This window comes from Microtus ochrogaster, chromosome 22, assembly GCF_000317375.1.
Source record: "Microtus ochrogaster isolate Prairie Vole_2 chromosome 22, MicOch1.0, whole genome shotgun sequence".
In the NCBI taxonomy this organism is placed as follows: domain Eukaryota; kingdom Metazoa; phylum Chordata; class Mammalia; order Rodentia; family Cricetidae; genus Microtus; species Microtus ochrogaster.
This window is the reverse complement of record NC_022023.1, coordinates 26,696,642-26,712,779: the sequence shown is the minus strand read 5'-3', so window position 1 is coordinate 26,712,779 and position 16,138 is coordinate 26,696,642. Positions and strand designations below refer to the sequence as shown.

The 16,138-nt window shown below is 51.0% G+C and overlaps 1 protein-coding gene across 1 annotated transcript in view; it reads right to left on the bottom strand.

Annotated features, from left to right (window-relative positions):
- Lrrk1 (leucine rich repeat kinase 1) overlaps window positions 1–16,138 on the bottom strand; it is a 134,662-nt gene that overhangs the window by 35,020 nt on the left and 83,504 nt on the right. The window contains exons 8-19 of the mRNA XM_005357787.3: window positions 15,173–15,300; window positions 14,922–15,085; window positions 13,411–13,548; window positions 11,170–11,282; window positions 9,166–9,242; window positions 6,088–6,217; window positions 5,391–5,503; window positions 4,798–5,012; window positions 2,333–2,497; window positions 1,627–1,799; window positions 520–640; window positions 23–182 (exon numbers count right to left, since the gene is read on the bottom strand). Coding sequence (XP_005357844.1) covers window positions 23–182; window positions 520–640; window positions 1,627–1,799; window positions 2,333–2,497; window positions 4,798–5,012; window positions 5,391–5,503; window positions 6,088–6,217; window positions 9,166–9,242; window positions 11,170–11,282; window positions 13,411–13,548; window positions 14,922–15,085; window positions 15,173–15,300 — 1,697 coding nt within the window. The remainder of the gene's footprint in view (window positions 1–22; window positions 183–519; window positions 641–1,626; window positions 1,800–2,332; window positions 2,498–4,797; window positions 5,013–5,390; window positions 5,504–6,087; window positions 6,218–9,165; window positions 9,243–11,169; window positions 11,283–13,410; window positions 13,549–14,921; window positions 15,086–15,172; window positions 15,301–16,138) is intronic.

Genomic DNA, 16,138 nt, shown 5'->3' with positions numbered 1-16,138 from the left:
TGGGTGTCCACTCCTGGCTTACCGGACTGCAGGTCCTCGTAGTCTTTGATGTCATTGCCGGGCGTCTGCTCCACCAGCTGCTCCAGCTGCCTGTCCGTCAGATACTGAACTTCATCTCCCAGACTGCGGCGTTGCTGCTCGGCCAGCACGGCCTCCTGTAGGCTGATGTAGCTCCTGGGGATCTGGGTGCAGGCAGGGCAAGGCTGAGGCCCTCAGGTCCAAGGGGTGCTGCCTACATTAACACTCCCCATCACCCCACTGTTTGGTTCTAGGGCCAGAGGACATGGGTAATTTTTTTTTTTTGGTTTGTTTGTTTTAACAGGATGAGAACAGTAAAATGGAGTCAGAGCACGGTGACAACAGACTTAGTAGTGCCAGGACTATTGTGATCGGCCAATGACCCTGCCCTGCTTCCACCTGGAACTCCTGGCTTTAAATACAGACATCTATAGGCCTTGCAGCAAGTGACTGTAGCGGGAAATGGGAGCCTCTGGTCTAACTGAATGAGGGGTTACTTACCAGCCTGCCAGCGAGTTTTTGACAGCCAATAGTGCTGCCCACATCCTTCATGTTGCACGTGACGTGGAAAATCAGTTGCCGCAGCCCCTCCTGCCCTTCCAGGTTCTTGCAGGAGATCTCACTGTGTGTGCAAAGATATTGGGGGCTTAATCAACATACCACTTCTTTGTTTGGGGTACGTAGCATCCCTGTTTCCCTGGAGGTTTGTCCCAAATGCCGACGAGTCATTAAAGAGAGACCAGGAAGGTTCTTGGGGATTTGCTCTGTGTATAAGCCCTGTGCGGGGGTCCTACAATATGTCACCTGGGTCTGTCTTCCCAATATGCTGCGTTCACAGAGGAAGAGTGAGGTACTGGGACTCCCAAGGGTGCTAGCTGGGAAGGAGGCTGTAAGACTGAACCAGCCAGAACTCCTGGTATTAAAAACCCTTCCAAATCTTTCTTGGGGCATACCAGGAGTCCCCCAAATCCGGCTGCTGCATTCTGAGGCAGATTGACGGGCCATCCTGACCTGAACAACACCTGTACCCACGCCGTCCCTCCCGGAGTGAGGGGATCCTAGAATAGCCACACCAACGCACGTTCTACTCTGATCAGGGAGCCTTGTTTTCTTAACTAAGCCTCAGATTCACAGTCCTGAAAAATGAGTACCTGAGGCTTGACAATGTGATGGCTACGGACAAGAGGTAAACTGAGTGACACCCCAGAGTGGCTAGTCTTGGCTGCACCAAGCCTGTCCCCCCTTCACACTCCTGCAGTTACTTTCAGACTTAACTGCTGCTCTCTGCTCTACTTGGGTCTAGTGCAAGGCCTGGGCTATCTGTCCTCCATCAGTGATCTGAAAATACTGTCATGTCCCTTTGTCCCATGGGAGCTGTGTGTTCTTGGTACTGGCCTTGAGGAGAGGAGACCCCAGAAAGGATGCACAGGTTTGGTGTCTCGAGGCTCCATCCCTACTCATCTAGGGGACCATGCCCTGCTCTGGGCACCACCCCCTGTCCAGAGGAGCCTGGCTCATCCCCAGGACAGACGCCAGGCAACTTGGGGTCTTGGTGAACAGAGCACACGTGGTGGGGGCAGCAGCAAGCCAGAGGCAGGCAACACTCACTGCAAGTGTTTGAACGTGATGTCCGGGAAGCCCGTGGCTCTGGAGCCTGACGGCGAGCGGCAGAGGGCCAGCACATAGGCCCGCAGCGTCGCTATCCTCTCCACTCGGAATTTGGCTTCGATTAGGTCCAGGTGTGTTCCAACCACTAGCACAACAGCATTTGGGGCCTTGGCCTGTAACAGAGAATCCCACAGCCGAGTCCGGTGCTTTTCCCCCCAGATAAAGAGTAGGAAACAGTTTCCTTAGTGTGCAAATGTGCCAACCCTGGACGTTAGTGGCTCACACTCAGCCGCCATCCTGAAAGTTATGGGCCAGTTATGAACTGAGATGCCCTATGGCCCACTCCATGCAGTTTAGCCCATGAAGAGGGATGTCTGCTCCTTCTAACCACCTGAAGGAGAGGCCTGTGCCAGGCCAGTGGCACCTTTACCCTGGGAGGCAGTGCTGCCTGCCTTGCATGCATGGGGCTATTAGGTTTCAGGTAAATAAGAAAATAACAAGAACACGGGGCCCTAAGGCCCAGGAGGCCTCTTAGTTCTCGGTGTGAAAATTAAACAAGGCTGTGATTTGGGACCCTCTGGGAGAGCCCTTCAGTAAGAATAGTGTTTCTCCCTTGCACCATCTCTTTGTTCTTAATTCACACCAGAACCCTGGGGTGCTGGGTTTTGAGCACTAGAAGGCCAAGATGGGGGGGGGGGCTCCTCACCTCGATGTTGAGCAGCCAGAACTGGAGGTTGGCCACGGCTTCCTCCCCCAGTGCCAGGTTCCAGACCACCACATACAGGGCCTTGTCCGTGAAGAAGCACTGGTTGACGGTGGCCATGCTGGCAGGACCCCCAATGTCCCAGACATTGAACTCCACAGACTCAACCTACTTGAGCAACAAGACACAGAAGGGGAGGCATTTGAGTGACCCACGGGGTGAGCAGACCACAAGAAAATTTACAATTTGGAATGAATCTGGAAAAGATATGGTCATGGAAAAGTTCCAGACTCCAGTGTGTCTAAATTAGCAATCTTGGCGAGGGAAAAGTGGCCCAAAGGTATTTTCTGGGGGCTTCTCTTTGCTGCTAACAGAGTGGGCATCCAGGGAGATTATGGCCTGTTGTGTTGGTTCTCTTAGGCTCTCTAGAGTTGGGAGACATCTGGTGGCAGGAGGGCCCCCACTTTGACATCATGGCTCCCACCCTCTCTGAGCAAGGGCCAAAGGGAGGAGGCATCCCTGAACTTGTGTAGGTCAAAGGTTAGCGGCCACCAACAAGGCTGGGAAACCCCCCTGACATGAGAATCCAACAACAGGAACTGGGCTGCCAGGAAGACCGTGGAAGCAGTTTCTCTATCACTGTGTGAGCTCAGGGCTGGCCTGGAAGCCGAGGCTGCAGTTAGCTGTAGCCAGCAGGCATTTCCACGAGGAAGCATTTGGCCTCTAGGACATAGACAGCGTGCTGAGAGGGTTTTGTCTAAAGATGAAAGCAGACAGCTGTTCTCAGCCAGCTGAAGGTCAGCTGCACAGGGCGGGGCGGGATGGGCCTCGGTGCTCACAAGAGCTGCAGTGGCTTTCGAGTGAAGGTGGTTTTGTGCTCTCCACCCCTCGAGCCTGGGTACCCGTCCGCTGAAGAACAGCTGGGAGCAGGAGTGATGAGTCATCCTCAAAACAGCAAAGCCAAGGGGACTGCAGAAAATTCGGGTTATTTTTGAGAACCTTGAGACGTGAGTCAGAGTCCCTCCCTGTCTGTTCTGAGTGGGCCTGGTATTCATTATCTCAGAGTTCTGAGCCCAACAGGCAGGACCCTGCTCTGATTTTTATTTACTTTTGGTGCTTGGGACTGAACTCACGGCCTTGCAATGGTCATCACAAGCTGCCCCGCCGACGTGCACTTCTTCTAGCCCTAAGGGTCCCGTTCTAGGAGCACCAGCTCCGAGTGTGTTCGCTTACACCCTCGGGAGGCTCCAGTTCTCAAACTGGATTTCCCTGATTTGGAAGAGGGTTTTATGTGGAAAAACTCTGCCATCAGACTCAGCTCTCATCGTGCGGGGCTTGGACACAGCCTCTGTGCGTTCTCCCCCGTAAGCCTTTCTCCACCTCGGGTGCTTGAGTCAGCACAGCGAGGCAGAAACCCAAACACAGCAGATGAGGACACTGTTCGCACTCAGGGCAAAACCACTTTACGTGCGTTCTATGGATGGGGCGCTCTTACGGTTTGAATCAGAAATGTCTGCTGAGGTTTATGTCTTGAACACTTGGTGCCCTGCTGGTGAAGTCTTAGGACATCCTAGAGACCTAGGGAGGGGAGACTTAGATGGGGGAAGTAGGTCCCTGGAGGTAGGTCCTCGGGAGTGTATTATCCTGGCCACTTCCTGTCACTCCCTGCTTCCTGTCCCCCGTGAAGTGAACAGCTGTTCTCATCACACACATCAACTGTCATGATGCTCGGCTCAACAGAAGGGGCCCAGCAACTGTGGAATGAGCCCTGTGGGACCCAGAGCCAAAGCCGTGAGCTCTATTCTAAGTCATCTCTGACAGTTACTTCGCATTTTGGTCACAGCACATAGACACAACTAACACCAGCACCAGGCAGAGATCCCAAAGGTTCTTTTCTGCTTCAAAAGGTTCAAAGAAAAGTTGATGTCCACCCGCTTGGTCCTGGACGGAAGCGAGGATGACGAACGAGCTGGTGAAGAATTCATCAAGGTATTTGATGGAACTTTCCCAGAGCTTAAATGGAAGCAGGAATCAGGGAGGACAGGACATTGGCTCCAGGTGTACCTTGTCAGCCTCCTTTTAAGGGCGCTGAGAGATGCTGAGGTGCACCTCACTGTCTGCCGTGGTACTTTGCTCTTAGCCCAAGGGGAGCTCCACCCTAGTCTGTTTCAATCTAGTTGCCGAGGCCAGCTGAAGTCCAAGCATGGGCTCATTAAGAACCCCACAGGGGAATCCAGCAGACAGGCAGGGTCAAGAACCACTGGCCCGGAGCCTTGACTTCATTACGCTAGAAAAACTACAAGGTCATGGAAAGAACTGATCTGTCACTCTTGGCAAGAGCTGGCGCAGAGAAGCATAGAACATCTTGGGTCTTGGACTCAGAGTGCCCAGGGTATGGGGGTGGGGTGGGGATGGAGAACAGCCCACAGGAGCGCCCTCCCACCCACTTCATGTCCACCATCCTTCACCTTGGCTTTGGAGCCTGCTGGTCTCTGGAGCTCCCATTTGGTGGTCCTGATGGTGGCCTCGCTGTGTGCTACCTGAGGGGCCTTCCCGGTCTGTAAGATCTCCAGGAGGGTGGACTTGCCCTGGCGTGGGGGGCCCACGAGGATCATCTTCATCAGCTTGCACTTCTCGGCTTTGCGCAGCTGGGCACGCAGGAAGGAGAGTGTGGCTTTGGGGCCTGTGAGAAATCAGAAGAGGGGACTTTAGATGACACACAACAGGGATGAACTCACAGTTCTCAGGAGGCCCGATTCCATCCTAATTTCTATGTGGTCCAAGGGAAGGTGTGGAATCTGGGGCAGGGAGGAATGATAATAATTATCCCCAGCATTAAGTGTGACAGTCAGGAGTGAGGGACAATGCCCTTGCTGCCCTGGTTGGCATACTTTCCTACCTACCCATTCCCGGTCTTATCACTGCTGGTGGCTACTGTGTTGGGGCCAGTTTCATAAACTCTGAGGCTGGAGTTGGGCCCCACTAGCTCCATCCTTCAAATCTACCAAGGGAACCTGAGTCATCTTTCCAACGCAGCGATGAGAACAGGAGGAGGCCCTACCTTCTTTCCTGACCTCGGCAGGCACATTGCTGATGTTCAGATCTTCAATGTCCAGCTGCCAGAGGTTTCCCAGCTGGCCCAACTCAGGAGGGAGCTCTCGGAGGCCAGGATTGCTGTAGCAGACAAGTCACAGTGAGAGAACAAACACACACGTGAACACACAGGCCTACAGCTTTCACAGCCCTCCACGGTCTGCAGGGGCCGTTGCCGAGTTCTATTCCAAGCCGTGTGCCTTGGGCCTTATTCCTATATTCCATTTAGACACTAAGCCCGTTACACCCCTGCATCAGCAGTGGGAACATCAGTTCTGTCTCCTGTGAGTCTCTACAGCTTCAAACTGAGTCCCCGCCCACAACTACCATCAAGATGGTCGCTACTTCCTCTTGTAAAGGCTCTTCATTTTCAACCGTAATGCAACACTTTCTACGGCGCTCAAGTTTTATTTGCTGCTTAATCCCCTGACAGGAGCCGGTACGCAGTGAAGTTCAGTGCATAAAGGGGTCAGGGACACAGATCTCCTCTTCACTGTCCCCCGGCCAAGCAACAAACTGTGACCACTCATCTTCCTGCCTCCACTTTCCACATCACACTAGGGCTAGGCTTCTCAGTAAGCGGATGGTCCCCCTGCTGCCTGGACCCTCCCACTGTGAGCGAGGACCTCTTCACTGGGTTGCACCTGCCCTCAACACACACTTACTTGCCCAAGTAGAGCTCTGATAAGTTCTTCAGCAGGCAGACCGACGGAGGGACTGCGTCCAGATGATTCTCATTCAGACAAAGGACCTCCAAAGATTCACTCAGGAAAGCTGGGAACTCCAGCATGCACGCTGCCAATGAAAGTCAAAAGACACCGTGCTTCTGAGCTGTCCTAGACAACTGCCATGTCCGCAGAGCATGCTGGGAAACCCACAGAGCTCATCTCCCTGACTTACCAGTTCTAATTCTACAGCCATCCTGCCTGCATACGTGACAAAGACATAAGGACAAGGACACTCAGTGACGTGTTGCTTTCAATAGCATAGAGAAAGGAGAGTGGCCTATCCTCCATTGTTAAAGTCTGCAGGGGATTTGCTAAACAATAGATAATGCCCAATGATTACAAAGCACGGTGCAGGTTACATGTATGTAAAGCGGTGGCTTTTGGGGAATTGGAAAAGCCAGGTGCAGAACTATGTCCCTACAGGGGCTTGTTACCGTGACAGAAAATATCTGCAGATATACACACGCGTACTAACCCATCACGTGAATGTTACAGGCATGCACACGCACACTACACACATGCACACACACATATATGTGTGTATGCCACACCAACTCATAGTCATGTCTAGAGAAGAACTTACTAGAAAGCTAAATCCTCATTTTGTTTTAAAATATACAGCATTAGCTCTTCAATGAAAGAAAAAGCTAATCAACAAAGAAACACATTGGGAGGCAAGTTTTTTTTTTTTTTGTAACTGTTGCTTAAGATGTTACTCTCTGGAAAACCAGTCAACTCTTTAGTATTCAAGTAAGTTCATTCATGAGGCTAATTATAAGATTACCATTAAGATCACGTCACATTTGCTGTTTCCACAGCACCCGAGGCTTTGTGCAGAGAAAGAATCTCACACAAAGCTTGGAAACACATTAATGAGATTCAGGGGTTTAGACTACAGCAGGATCGCTGAGGAACCTTTCTCCTCTCCCCATCCCCTACCCCCACAAGCAGGGAGAATGGACAGACTATCCCACTGGGAAGCAGGGAATCCAAGATGCTCACGCTGTCTTAAAGCTCCCTGGTGGGACTGCCAGCCACGGAGATGTAGGGGATAGAGAAGGCGCGACATTCTTGTGTGAGGCTGAAATCGTGTTCAGTTACCTAGATACCACTACTTCCCTCAGCACGGGCATCTCTCCATGCATGGATCAGCAGAACTGATGACCGTGAGGTAACCTGGCCTCAGAGAACATTCTGGGAGAGAGACGATGCCAGACTCTAAGACGAGTGTTAAGAAAACCCTGCCCAGCTCTCTGCACTGTGGGCAGGATTCACCGCAGCTGTGGAAACAATGTTGCAACAAGCTTGCCAAGGCGACTTTGTTCTACCCTTCGTCCTGTAGAAAGATGTTCCAAAGCGCTTTCTTTTCCCTTTGGGTGAAATGGCTTCACATTTTCCTGGAGGGCGTCTAGCAGGGGAAGGTGTGCTTTTTTTGCCCATGGAGGGAACTGAAGGGAACCCTGAGCAGCTGGCTGTGGGGCCGGCCGAGCCTGGTGTTTATGAAGGCTCCTTAAGTGACGGATGAGGGGTATGAGGAGCCACAGCTCGGGCCGGCAGCACCTGTCACACCCCTAGCCAAGTGCTAAAAACTGTGGAAACTGGGTTGGGAGAACACAGCTAGAGGTATTTATGAACTGCTATTTATTCATTAATAATTTATGACTCCACGCGTCTGAATTTTACCGTAAAAACGGTCATCCAAATTATTTTTGGACACGGCATCTGCACAAATAGGACTGCGCGGATGTAAGGAAACCTCCCTGGAAGCTAACTGTCCAGCCACAAACAGGCTGTCTTTTATAGATAATTCTTTCCCTCGGGTCAACCGCCCTGAGAGAAGAACCCTACTGGGGAACAGGGCTGGCAAGGGCATCTTGTCTACACTTCACTCACGGGTGACCCTCACCATCCCAGATGCAATTGAAAACCCAGGAGGCCTTTGTCATCTCTCAGTGCCATGATGCATCCTGCCAGCGGGTCTCTGAAGCTGTGGCCTTCTCATCTGGTTACCAGGTCACTCTGGTGACTTCTCACTGTGCAGCCTGACCTTCCTACGAGCAGTTTCTACAGGCTGGGCCTAGCCCAACTAAGCAACTGGTCTACCTTCCAGTGCCATCACCTTGGTCCCCAAAAGGATCTCACATGCTTGAACAGAAGGCAGAGCCCACAAGTGGCCTCCAGCAAGTCACTCAAGTGGCCAAGACTGTTCCCAGCCTATGGTCTTGTCCATTGTACCACTTGGCACTAGGGAGAATACGGTATTCGTTTCTCTTTCTTTCCAAGTGAAACCCTTCTGTCTGTACTTAATGTCCCGAGGCTGAGGGGCCTTCATTTGAAAAGGGACCAGCTGGACTGAGGGATGGCTTAGTGGCAGGGTGCTTGCCCAGCATGCCCAAAGTTTTGGGTCCTATACTCCAAAGCAGAAGAACATAAAACAGAAAGGCCCAATTATGAAAATTCATAAACTGTATTTCCCTATTAGCATGGCAACAGGTCTCTGTATCTGTCTCCCGGCTGTCTGGTGGCAGCAGCAGATTCAGCAGGTGTGTGGCATTCTGGCAGGTTAGCAAGGTAGAAAGCCTGATTCCCTTACACGACCATGGGTGCACCCTGAAATGGCTTCCAGCTCCTAGAACAGCGAGGAGGGAAGAAGCATCTATTGTATTAGCCATTGGTCTGTGATGACTGAGGTACACGGGGAGCCTTGGTTTCCTCATGTGCAACACAGATGGCGTTGCCTATCTCCCATGAGGACTGAGACCCTTGTGCCTGTAGTTTAGGGTGGCTTTCTGTATGCGGTAGATAGCTAGCTATTAGCATGGCTTGGTCTCCAAGTGGGGAGGCAGGGCCGCAGGCAGGCACCCAAAGAACATGTTAACATCATTTACTTCCTGGCAGACCTTTGACATTCCAACTGGGAAAGGGAAGGAAAATCCCAGCATCTGACAGGGATACAAGGCTACCCTGCCTTGCCTCAACTCTAGGATCCCACGGTTTCACCAGCCCAGCACACACCTGACTCAGTTCCAGAACGCTGGCGCCCTCTGGTGGTGAACAGGGAGATCCGCTTTGTTTTAAGCCCATCTTCGTTTCTGCGGAGGGGGAAAAGAATCCTCAGAAACTTGAGGTCAGCATGTCAACAAGGTGGAGTCTATTAGCTCTGACTATATAACACAGAACCATGGTGCGTGGCATTCTGGAAGGTTCTATGAGGGAGTTCGGGGGTCTTCTAGAAGGAGCAATTGGAAAGGATCATCTAACTGCAACGACCATTAGTCTCACATTCTCAGACTTGGCTTCAAGCAGGTGCAAGCACTTTTTAAGGGAGCATTCTGTTGGCTGCACACTGTCCACTGTCTACTGTCCCCAAGGAAGCTGCCTTTGGGTGTGCGCTCTGCTGAGATACAGGGTAACCTCCAGTCAACGACCCCAAGGGCCTGCTCTCTCCAGGGCTGTCTTCAACCTTTCACCTTTTATTCCACTTATGAATACATTAGTGGTTGGGTTTAGAGTTGGATTTATTAGTTGGTAAGGATTTATAGGCTTCTAGTCTAGGCTGAAGTGGGTAAGAAGCAGATGGAAGGCCCCGCTCACAGGCTGCACGATGTCCCCTGAAGTCCCTATCTCAGGATTTTGGAATCTGGAATGCATATTGAGACTCTGTTGCGTATGTACCTACTTCCACCGAACAGGAACAATCCCTCCTGGAGGGAAGAAACTTCTAAGACACAGGAAGCTTGGGAGAGTCATACCCTTCACAAGCCCCAACTCTCACAGACTGTATAATGAGTCACAGCTGCCGTGGAAGAGGAGACTCTTTGATGGAGCTACCTGTAAGGTGGGCAGGATGCAGCTTTCGGGAGGTGACACCTATGCTTGGGGTGAGACAGTGCTGCTGAGTCACCTAGGGTCCCCAAAGTAGCCCCGACATTGATACTTGGGTAGGATTGCTTCTGTGGTCTGTTATCAGTATCCCATGTGAAGGAAAGATGTTTGGTCATTTCTTACCAGAAAAGGTCACACAGTAATTTCTCCATCCAAAAGTTTAAATCCAGATGCCTCCCAAAGCCTGGCTGTGTGAACACCAGTGTAGTGTATCGAAAGGAGAACATCCCAGACCTGACCTCAGAGCTATGTCACAGTTAAAGCTCAGGTGTGCTAAACATGTAGCATGAAATTGCCCTTGGACCATGTGCATGGGGCCGTATGACACACACATAAGCCCTGTGTTTAGTTTGGGCCCCAACCCAGGCTATCTGGGATATATACAAATCCTCAAAAACCCCCAAAGACATTGAAAATCTGAAACCCTTCTGATCCCAAGCATTTTGGAAAAAAAAAAAAAGACACTAGACAGGTAGGGTCTTTAAAGAAGTGATGGTGTTGACACGCTCATTAGGACAGACCCTCGTCTAACATGGCTGGTGCCCATAAGCTAACAGCAAAGAGGACAAAGATGAAGATGTTCAGGGATGGCCACTTTAACAAGCCAACGAGCAGCACGGTTTCAGGAGGCAGCAGATACCATGATGCCTTGCTCATTAATGGTGAGCAACTATTTTGTCCCAGAAGACCTTCACTCCTACCTGAGTGGGATACAGCAGCCTGGGACTCAGCCATCTCCTGCTCAACTGCAGGGAAACATACATCTGGGGGGCATGGGGACCCCAATCTGTGGTTCTATATACGTTCGGGGTAAAGGAGCCCCCTGCTGGTAGACTGTGGGGCCACTGGATTTATCCCTACTGCTTGTACTAACTTTTTGGAACCCATTCTCTTTGGAGGGATACCTTGCTCAGCCTAGATATAGTGCGAAGGGCCGTGGTCCTTTCTCAAGGCAATGTGCTAGACTTTGTTGACTCTCCATGGGAAGCCTTACCCTCTCTGAGGAGTGGATGGGGTGTGGGGTGTGGGAACATGAAGGAGACAGGAGGAGGGGAGGAAATGGGAACTGGGATTGGTATGTAAAATGAGAAAATATTTTTTTTTTTTAAATTAAAAAAGAAGTCCCCTGCTTACTTGCCAAGTTGGTTTCTGGAGAGGTCCAGGGTCTTGAGTTGTTGGCAGGTCCACTTCTCTTGAGGTGGCAGTGACAACAGCTGGTTTCCCTGTAACCTCAAGAACATTAGGGCCTGAGGAGGGAGGAGAGAGGAAAGAATGGCGTCAACCATGAAAGGGAGGAGAAGGAAGGAGAAGTCAGTCTGCTCTCTGTCAACACGCAGCCAGCCAATCACAACCTCTTTCTCTTTACAAAACTGCCCAAATAGTTTCAAGCAGAGAAGATGAGCAACACATTTAGACTTTCCCTCAAGGTCAATGAGAACCGCACAATAGAAGGGGTCTAAGCGCATCCTGAGGTCAAGGGTTCTTAAGAGAGATGGTTAGTGAGTACCTGCCTGCAGTACACAGGGTACCACTGGATGTCGTGTGATGCTGTCTACCTGCTGCTACCTCTTGGTGACTTCCCCTTTGGGTGGTCCTCGGAGAGAGGCAACAAGACCATGGGTGGTCTGCCTTAGCCACCACCTCAGAGGTCCAGCATGGGCTCTTCGGGGTTTCCACAAAGGCAGTTCATCCCTGTACCTTGCTGTATGCAGGCCCACTGGGGCCCATACTCACTTGGAGGATGTCTTTCTTTAGTGACAGCTGCAGAGACACACCTTGGCTCTTCTCGATGACATTATCCTAGGTCCACCTACAACCACGTGGCCCACGAGGGCCACCACACACTGCTGGACCACATTGGGTCCTCCACATGTTTTGTTTCTCCTTTGTTGAAGGGCTGATGCCATGGCCCACTCTGCATTTCAAGGAAAGCCCTCCCCAAGTGACTAGCCCAGGGCTTGGGCTGAATTGTGAAAGCCTGCCCAATCCCCAATCTGGAGACAAGGGAAAAACAGCAATGCCGCAGAACACAGGGTGAGATTCCACGAGGCTCTGTCCTTTCCTGCTAGCCGAGCTATACTGCAAGGTGTTGGTGTGAGGGATGGATTCAGAACAGGGAGGTGGTGAATGGTAAGAATCCCTGAGGGGTCCCAGTGACATTGACGTGGGTTCTAGTCATCTGCACTCTCATTTCCCCAGCTGTGAATACATGTGAGTCCCTTTCCATGTCCCATGCTTGCTTACGGGTCTGTAACTTGATAGCCCCTCTTTCAGATATATGCATGTTGAAGGGACCCTTGATGTCTTCTGGCATTCTGCATGATCTGAGCAGCTGGCCTCGGAAGAGCAGGGGCTGCGTGTGTGTGTTCAAACATAGTCACCTTTCCCAGGTAATGTGGCCTGTGGCTCCACCATGAGGTCCTCCAGGGAGTGCCCTAATGCTTGTTGGTGACCAGTTAGCAATCCCTTGTTCTGGGATTAACCCAGGGCCTCCCAGCCTGCCTGAAGACCCTGTAGAGGCAGCTGGGGAGTACTGCAGGTAGAGTCTCCTCCTGGAGTTTGTGGTGCACAGTGGGGTCTTTAGGAGTGGGGGAGATAATGCCAGGGGCAGATAAAGTCAAAGCTTCAATGTGAAGCCAGGGACTGTAGCTCAGCGGTGCAGAGTACTTTCTAGCTATGCACGGGGCTCTCAGGACAACCAAAAGCCAGACAAAAGTTCCATAATAAAATCAAGCCCTGAGGTTGCTCTTTTGGATCTGGAACATTCCCTAAAGGTCCATGGGTTAAGAAAACAAACAAACAATAACGGTGGACACTATGTCCCTCAGAGCTATTGGGAGGTGGTGGACCCTTTAGAGCCCAGGCCTGATGGGAGGTGTTCCGCTCACTGCTGGTGCATCCTTGAGGAGGATATCAAACAGAAACCTCTTCTGTTTCCCCTTTAGTCCAAGTCCTGACTGAGAGGTGAAGAGCTTTGCTCTACCACAGTGCATTGCTTCACCACAGGCCCCCCCAAAGCACCGGCTGGTTCCGTGGTGGCTGTGTCTATGGACCGACACCTCCCAAAACTTGAGCCAAGACAAGCCCCTTTCACGTTTAAGTTGGTTATCTCAAGGTGTTTGTTATAGTAATGGAAAGTGACGAGCACAGGGGGACAAACCCTTCCCCAACACAGCTGGCTCCATGGTGACCTTTCCCCTCGCGTCCCTCCTTTTGCTCAAGACCGCACATGTTTTTGATAGGCAAACTCATCCCTCACTTTTTTTTTTTCTTATGTGTTTCACAAACTTAGAAACAGCACAGAGATTCCCTGCGGCCCAGAGTGATTTTTCTTACCCATGCTGACAATGAGGAATGAAGCGTGATTGTACTTACATCAAGCTGGAAAAGCCCCAGGGGCACCTCTTTCAGAGCATTCTCGGAGAAATCCACATCCTTGAGGTGGTTTTTCCAGAAGACAGCCATTTTGTCTGGCAGCGATTCCAGGGCGTTTCTGGAAGCTTTGCAACACCTCTAGGCGTTTGAGGAGAGAGGGAGAACAGTAAGTAGTTTTCCAAGTGTGGCGCTGCCTAGACGTCTGCTTGTCAATTTGATGTCAGAAATGAGGCTATCAGGCAGGGCTCTGGGATCATGGTGCAGGGTGAAGGGAAGGCTTCAAGGGAGCAGGAATAGAGTTTCCTTGGGGGAGACAGAGGTAGCTCATAGTTTTCCCCCCTTCGTTGTCCTGGGAAATAACAGGCTGATTCAGAGCCTTGCTCTCGGGAGACACTGTTTTCCCCACACATATGGTCAGACTAGAAATGCTGGAGGATTTCCTGGTTGGAAACCAACAGCAACAAAGCACAAATATTCCTTATGTTTTTCATCTGCTTCGACTAGCCAGCTTCCCAAGGAAAAAGAACCTCATTTAGTCTGCAGCACTGGGAATGCGACTCCTGCTTCTTCTCATTTCTTAATGCACCAAAGAACTGCACCCCCTCTCCCCCCGCTTTGGCATTTGTGTTTGAAGGTATGACGTATCAGGTTTGTGTGCGCATATACAGACATGGAGAGGTCAAAGGCTAATGCTGGTGTCTTCTCCAGTAGCTCTCCATCTTTCTTTCTTTCTTTTTTAACTTTTGAGACTGGGTCTCTTACTGAAGCTGGAGCTTACCAGTTGCCTAGACTGGCTGCCCAGCTGGCTCCAGGGACCCTCATAGCTTCACTTCTGCTTGCTGGGATTACAGGCACATGCTGCCTTGCCTAGATTTTTAGAAAACGCATGTGACACATGATCTGTATATATGTGTGCTCACATGTATGAATGCATGCATGTATACACGTGTGTGCCTGTGAAGACCAGGGACTGACGGCAGGTGTCTTCTTAGATTGCTCTTCGTCTTATATACCGAGGCAGGATCTCTCACTTGAACTTATCAGAGTTAAGTATGATTGGTCTAGTGGGTTGGCTTGGCCCGGAGAGCCTGTCTTTGTTTCTTGGTGCTGGGAACCTAAACTCAGCCCATTATGCCTGCAAACCAAGCACTTTCCCTATTGGGCCATCTCTCCAGACCCACATATAACTTTTTTTTTAAAAAATGTGGATTCTTGGGGATCCAATTCAAGTCCTCATGTTTGTGTGGCAGGGACTTTACCAAACGAGCCAGCTCCTCATCCCTCATCTCACCCTGTATCAGGGTGCGAGCTGCTGCCGTACAGAACACTGTAGTGGCTACTGTGCGCCCCGAAATCCAGACCCAGGAGGACTGGCTTACAGCTGTTACTACTGAGGACACAGCCTGACTGAGCGCTGTGGGCCAAGTGACACTAGTGACACACAGCACGACCCCACAGCGAGGGTGTGTGGCATGCCAAACAGACTCAACTGTGGCTTTCCTGATACAAACCAAAGGGCAGGACCAGGGATCGGGAAAGTTCTTCAGGTTGTTTCTGGAGACGTTCAGATAGCTGAGCGACTTGAAGGAGTGCATGAAGAGGGCGGGGAGCTCAGTCAGCCTGTTGTCAGCCAGGTCGAGTTCCTGCAGCTTCCGCAGGCCGATCCAGTTAGTAGCTGTGAGGGAAAGAGAGTGACTGTTGAAAGTGTCCCAGTCAGCACAAAAGCGGCTAATGCTACCGGGCCATCAACACAGGCACATACCATTTTCTTCTTCGAACAAGCGCTCCAGATAATTCCTGGATGCAATCAGCTTTTGAAGTTTTGAGAGGTGTAAGAATCCAGGCGGAAGATGGGACAGCTTGTTGCTGGAGATGTCGATTTCCAGTAACCTGGGGCCAGGGAGAAGGGAGTTAGGGTACCACAAGAGCAACAGCAGTACTTAAAGATCTCTCTGTAGGCAAGGTGCATGCTCTCTGTCTGCACACACAGTTTAAAAAGCAAGAGGGAACCTTGGCTCTTTATGTATTTGGTGAACTGTTACAACAATAGACTCTGACTGGTGGGTCCTGGTTCTTCTGAACACTCAGGGATTAAAACTTTTGCCCACATGGAAGGGAACGATGCTCTGGGGATGCTCTTTGGCCACGGAGCCACCTGCTGCAGCTTTCGGGTCCACCCACCTGACCCAGGTTAAGGAGTCTGCTCAGGTAACACTTGCTCTTTACACTTTTGGTTTGTAAAACTCATTTGTGAGTCTCGAGGACTAACCTCAAGCTCTTTCCAACATCCTTGTCTCTCACAACATTTAAACTCCCATTTTTTTTAATTCCATGTATTGACTATGTGTATGCATTGCTCATGTGAACCAGTGAGCCATGACCTCCACCCAGGTGGAAGTCAGAAGACAACTTTCAGGAGTTAGTTGTCTCGGGCCAGTATGTAGCTTCCGGGACACCAGGCTTGGCAGCAAGCGTCTTTACCCACTGCGCCATCTTCCAGCCCCAGCCTTAGCTTTTGTAGTTAGCTCAGTCCCTTCTGCAATGGAGCCCTGTACACACACATCCTCGAGAACTTCAAGTACAGTCCTGCAGTGGTTCATCATGATGGCCAAAACCTGACTAGAAACAATTTCTTGGCATGTCTGGGAGGGATTATCTAGATTAGGTGAGTTGAGAAGGAAGGGCCACCTTGAACACGTGTGGCACCATGCCGTGGGTGGGGTCCTAA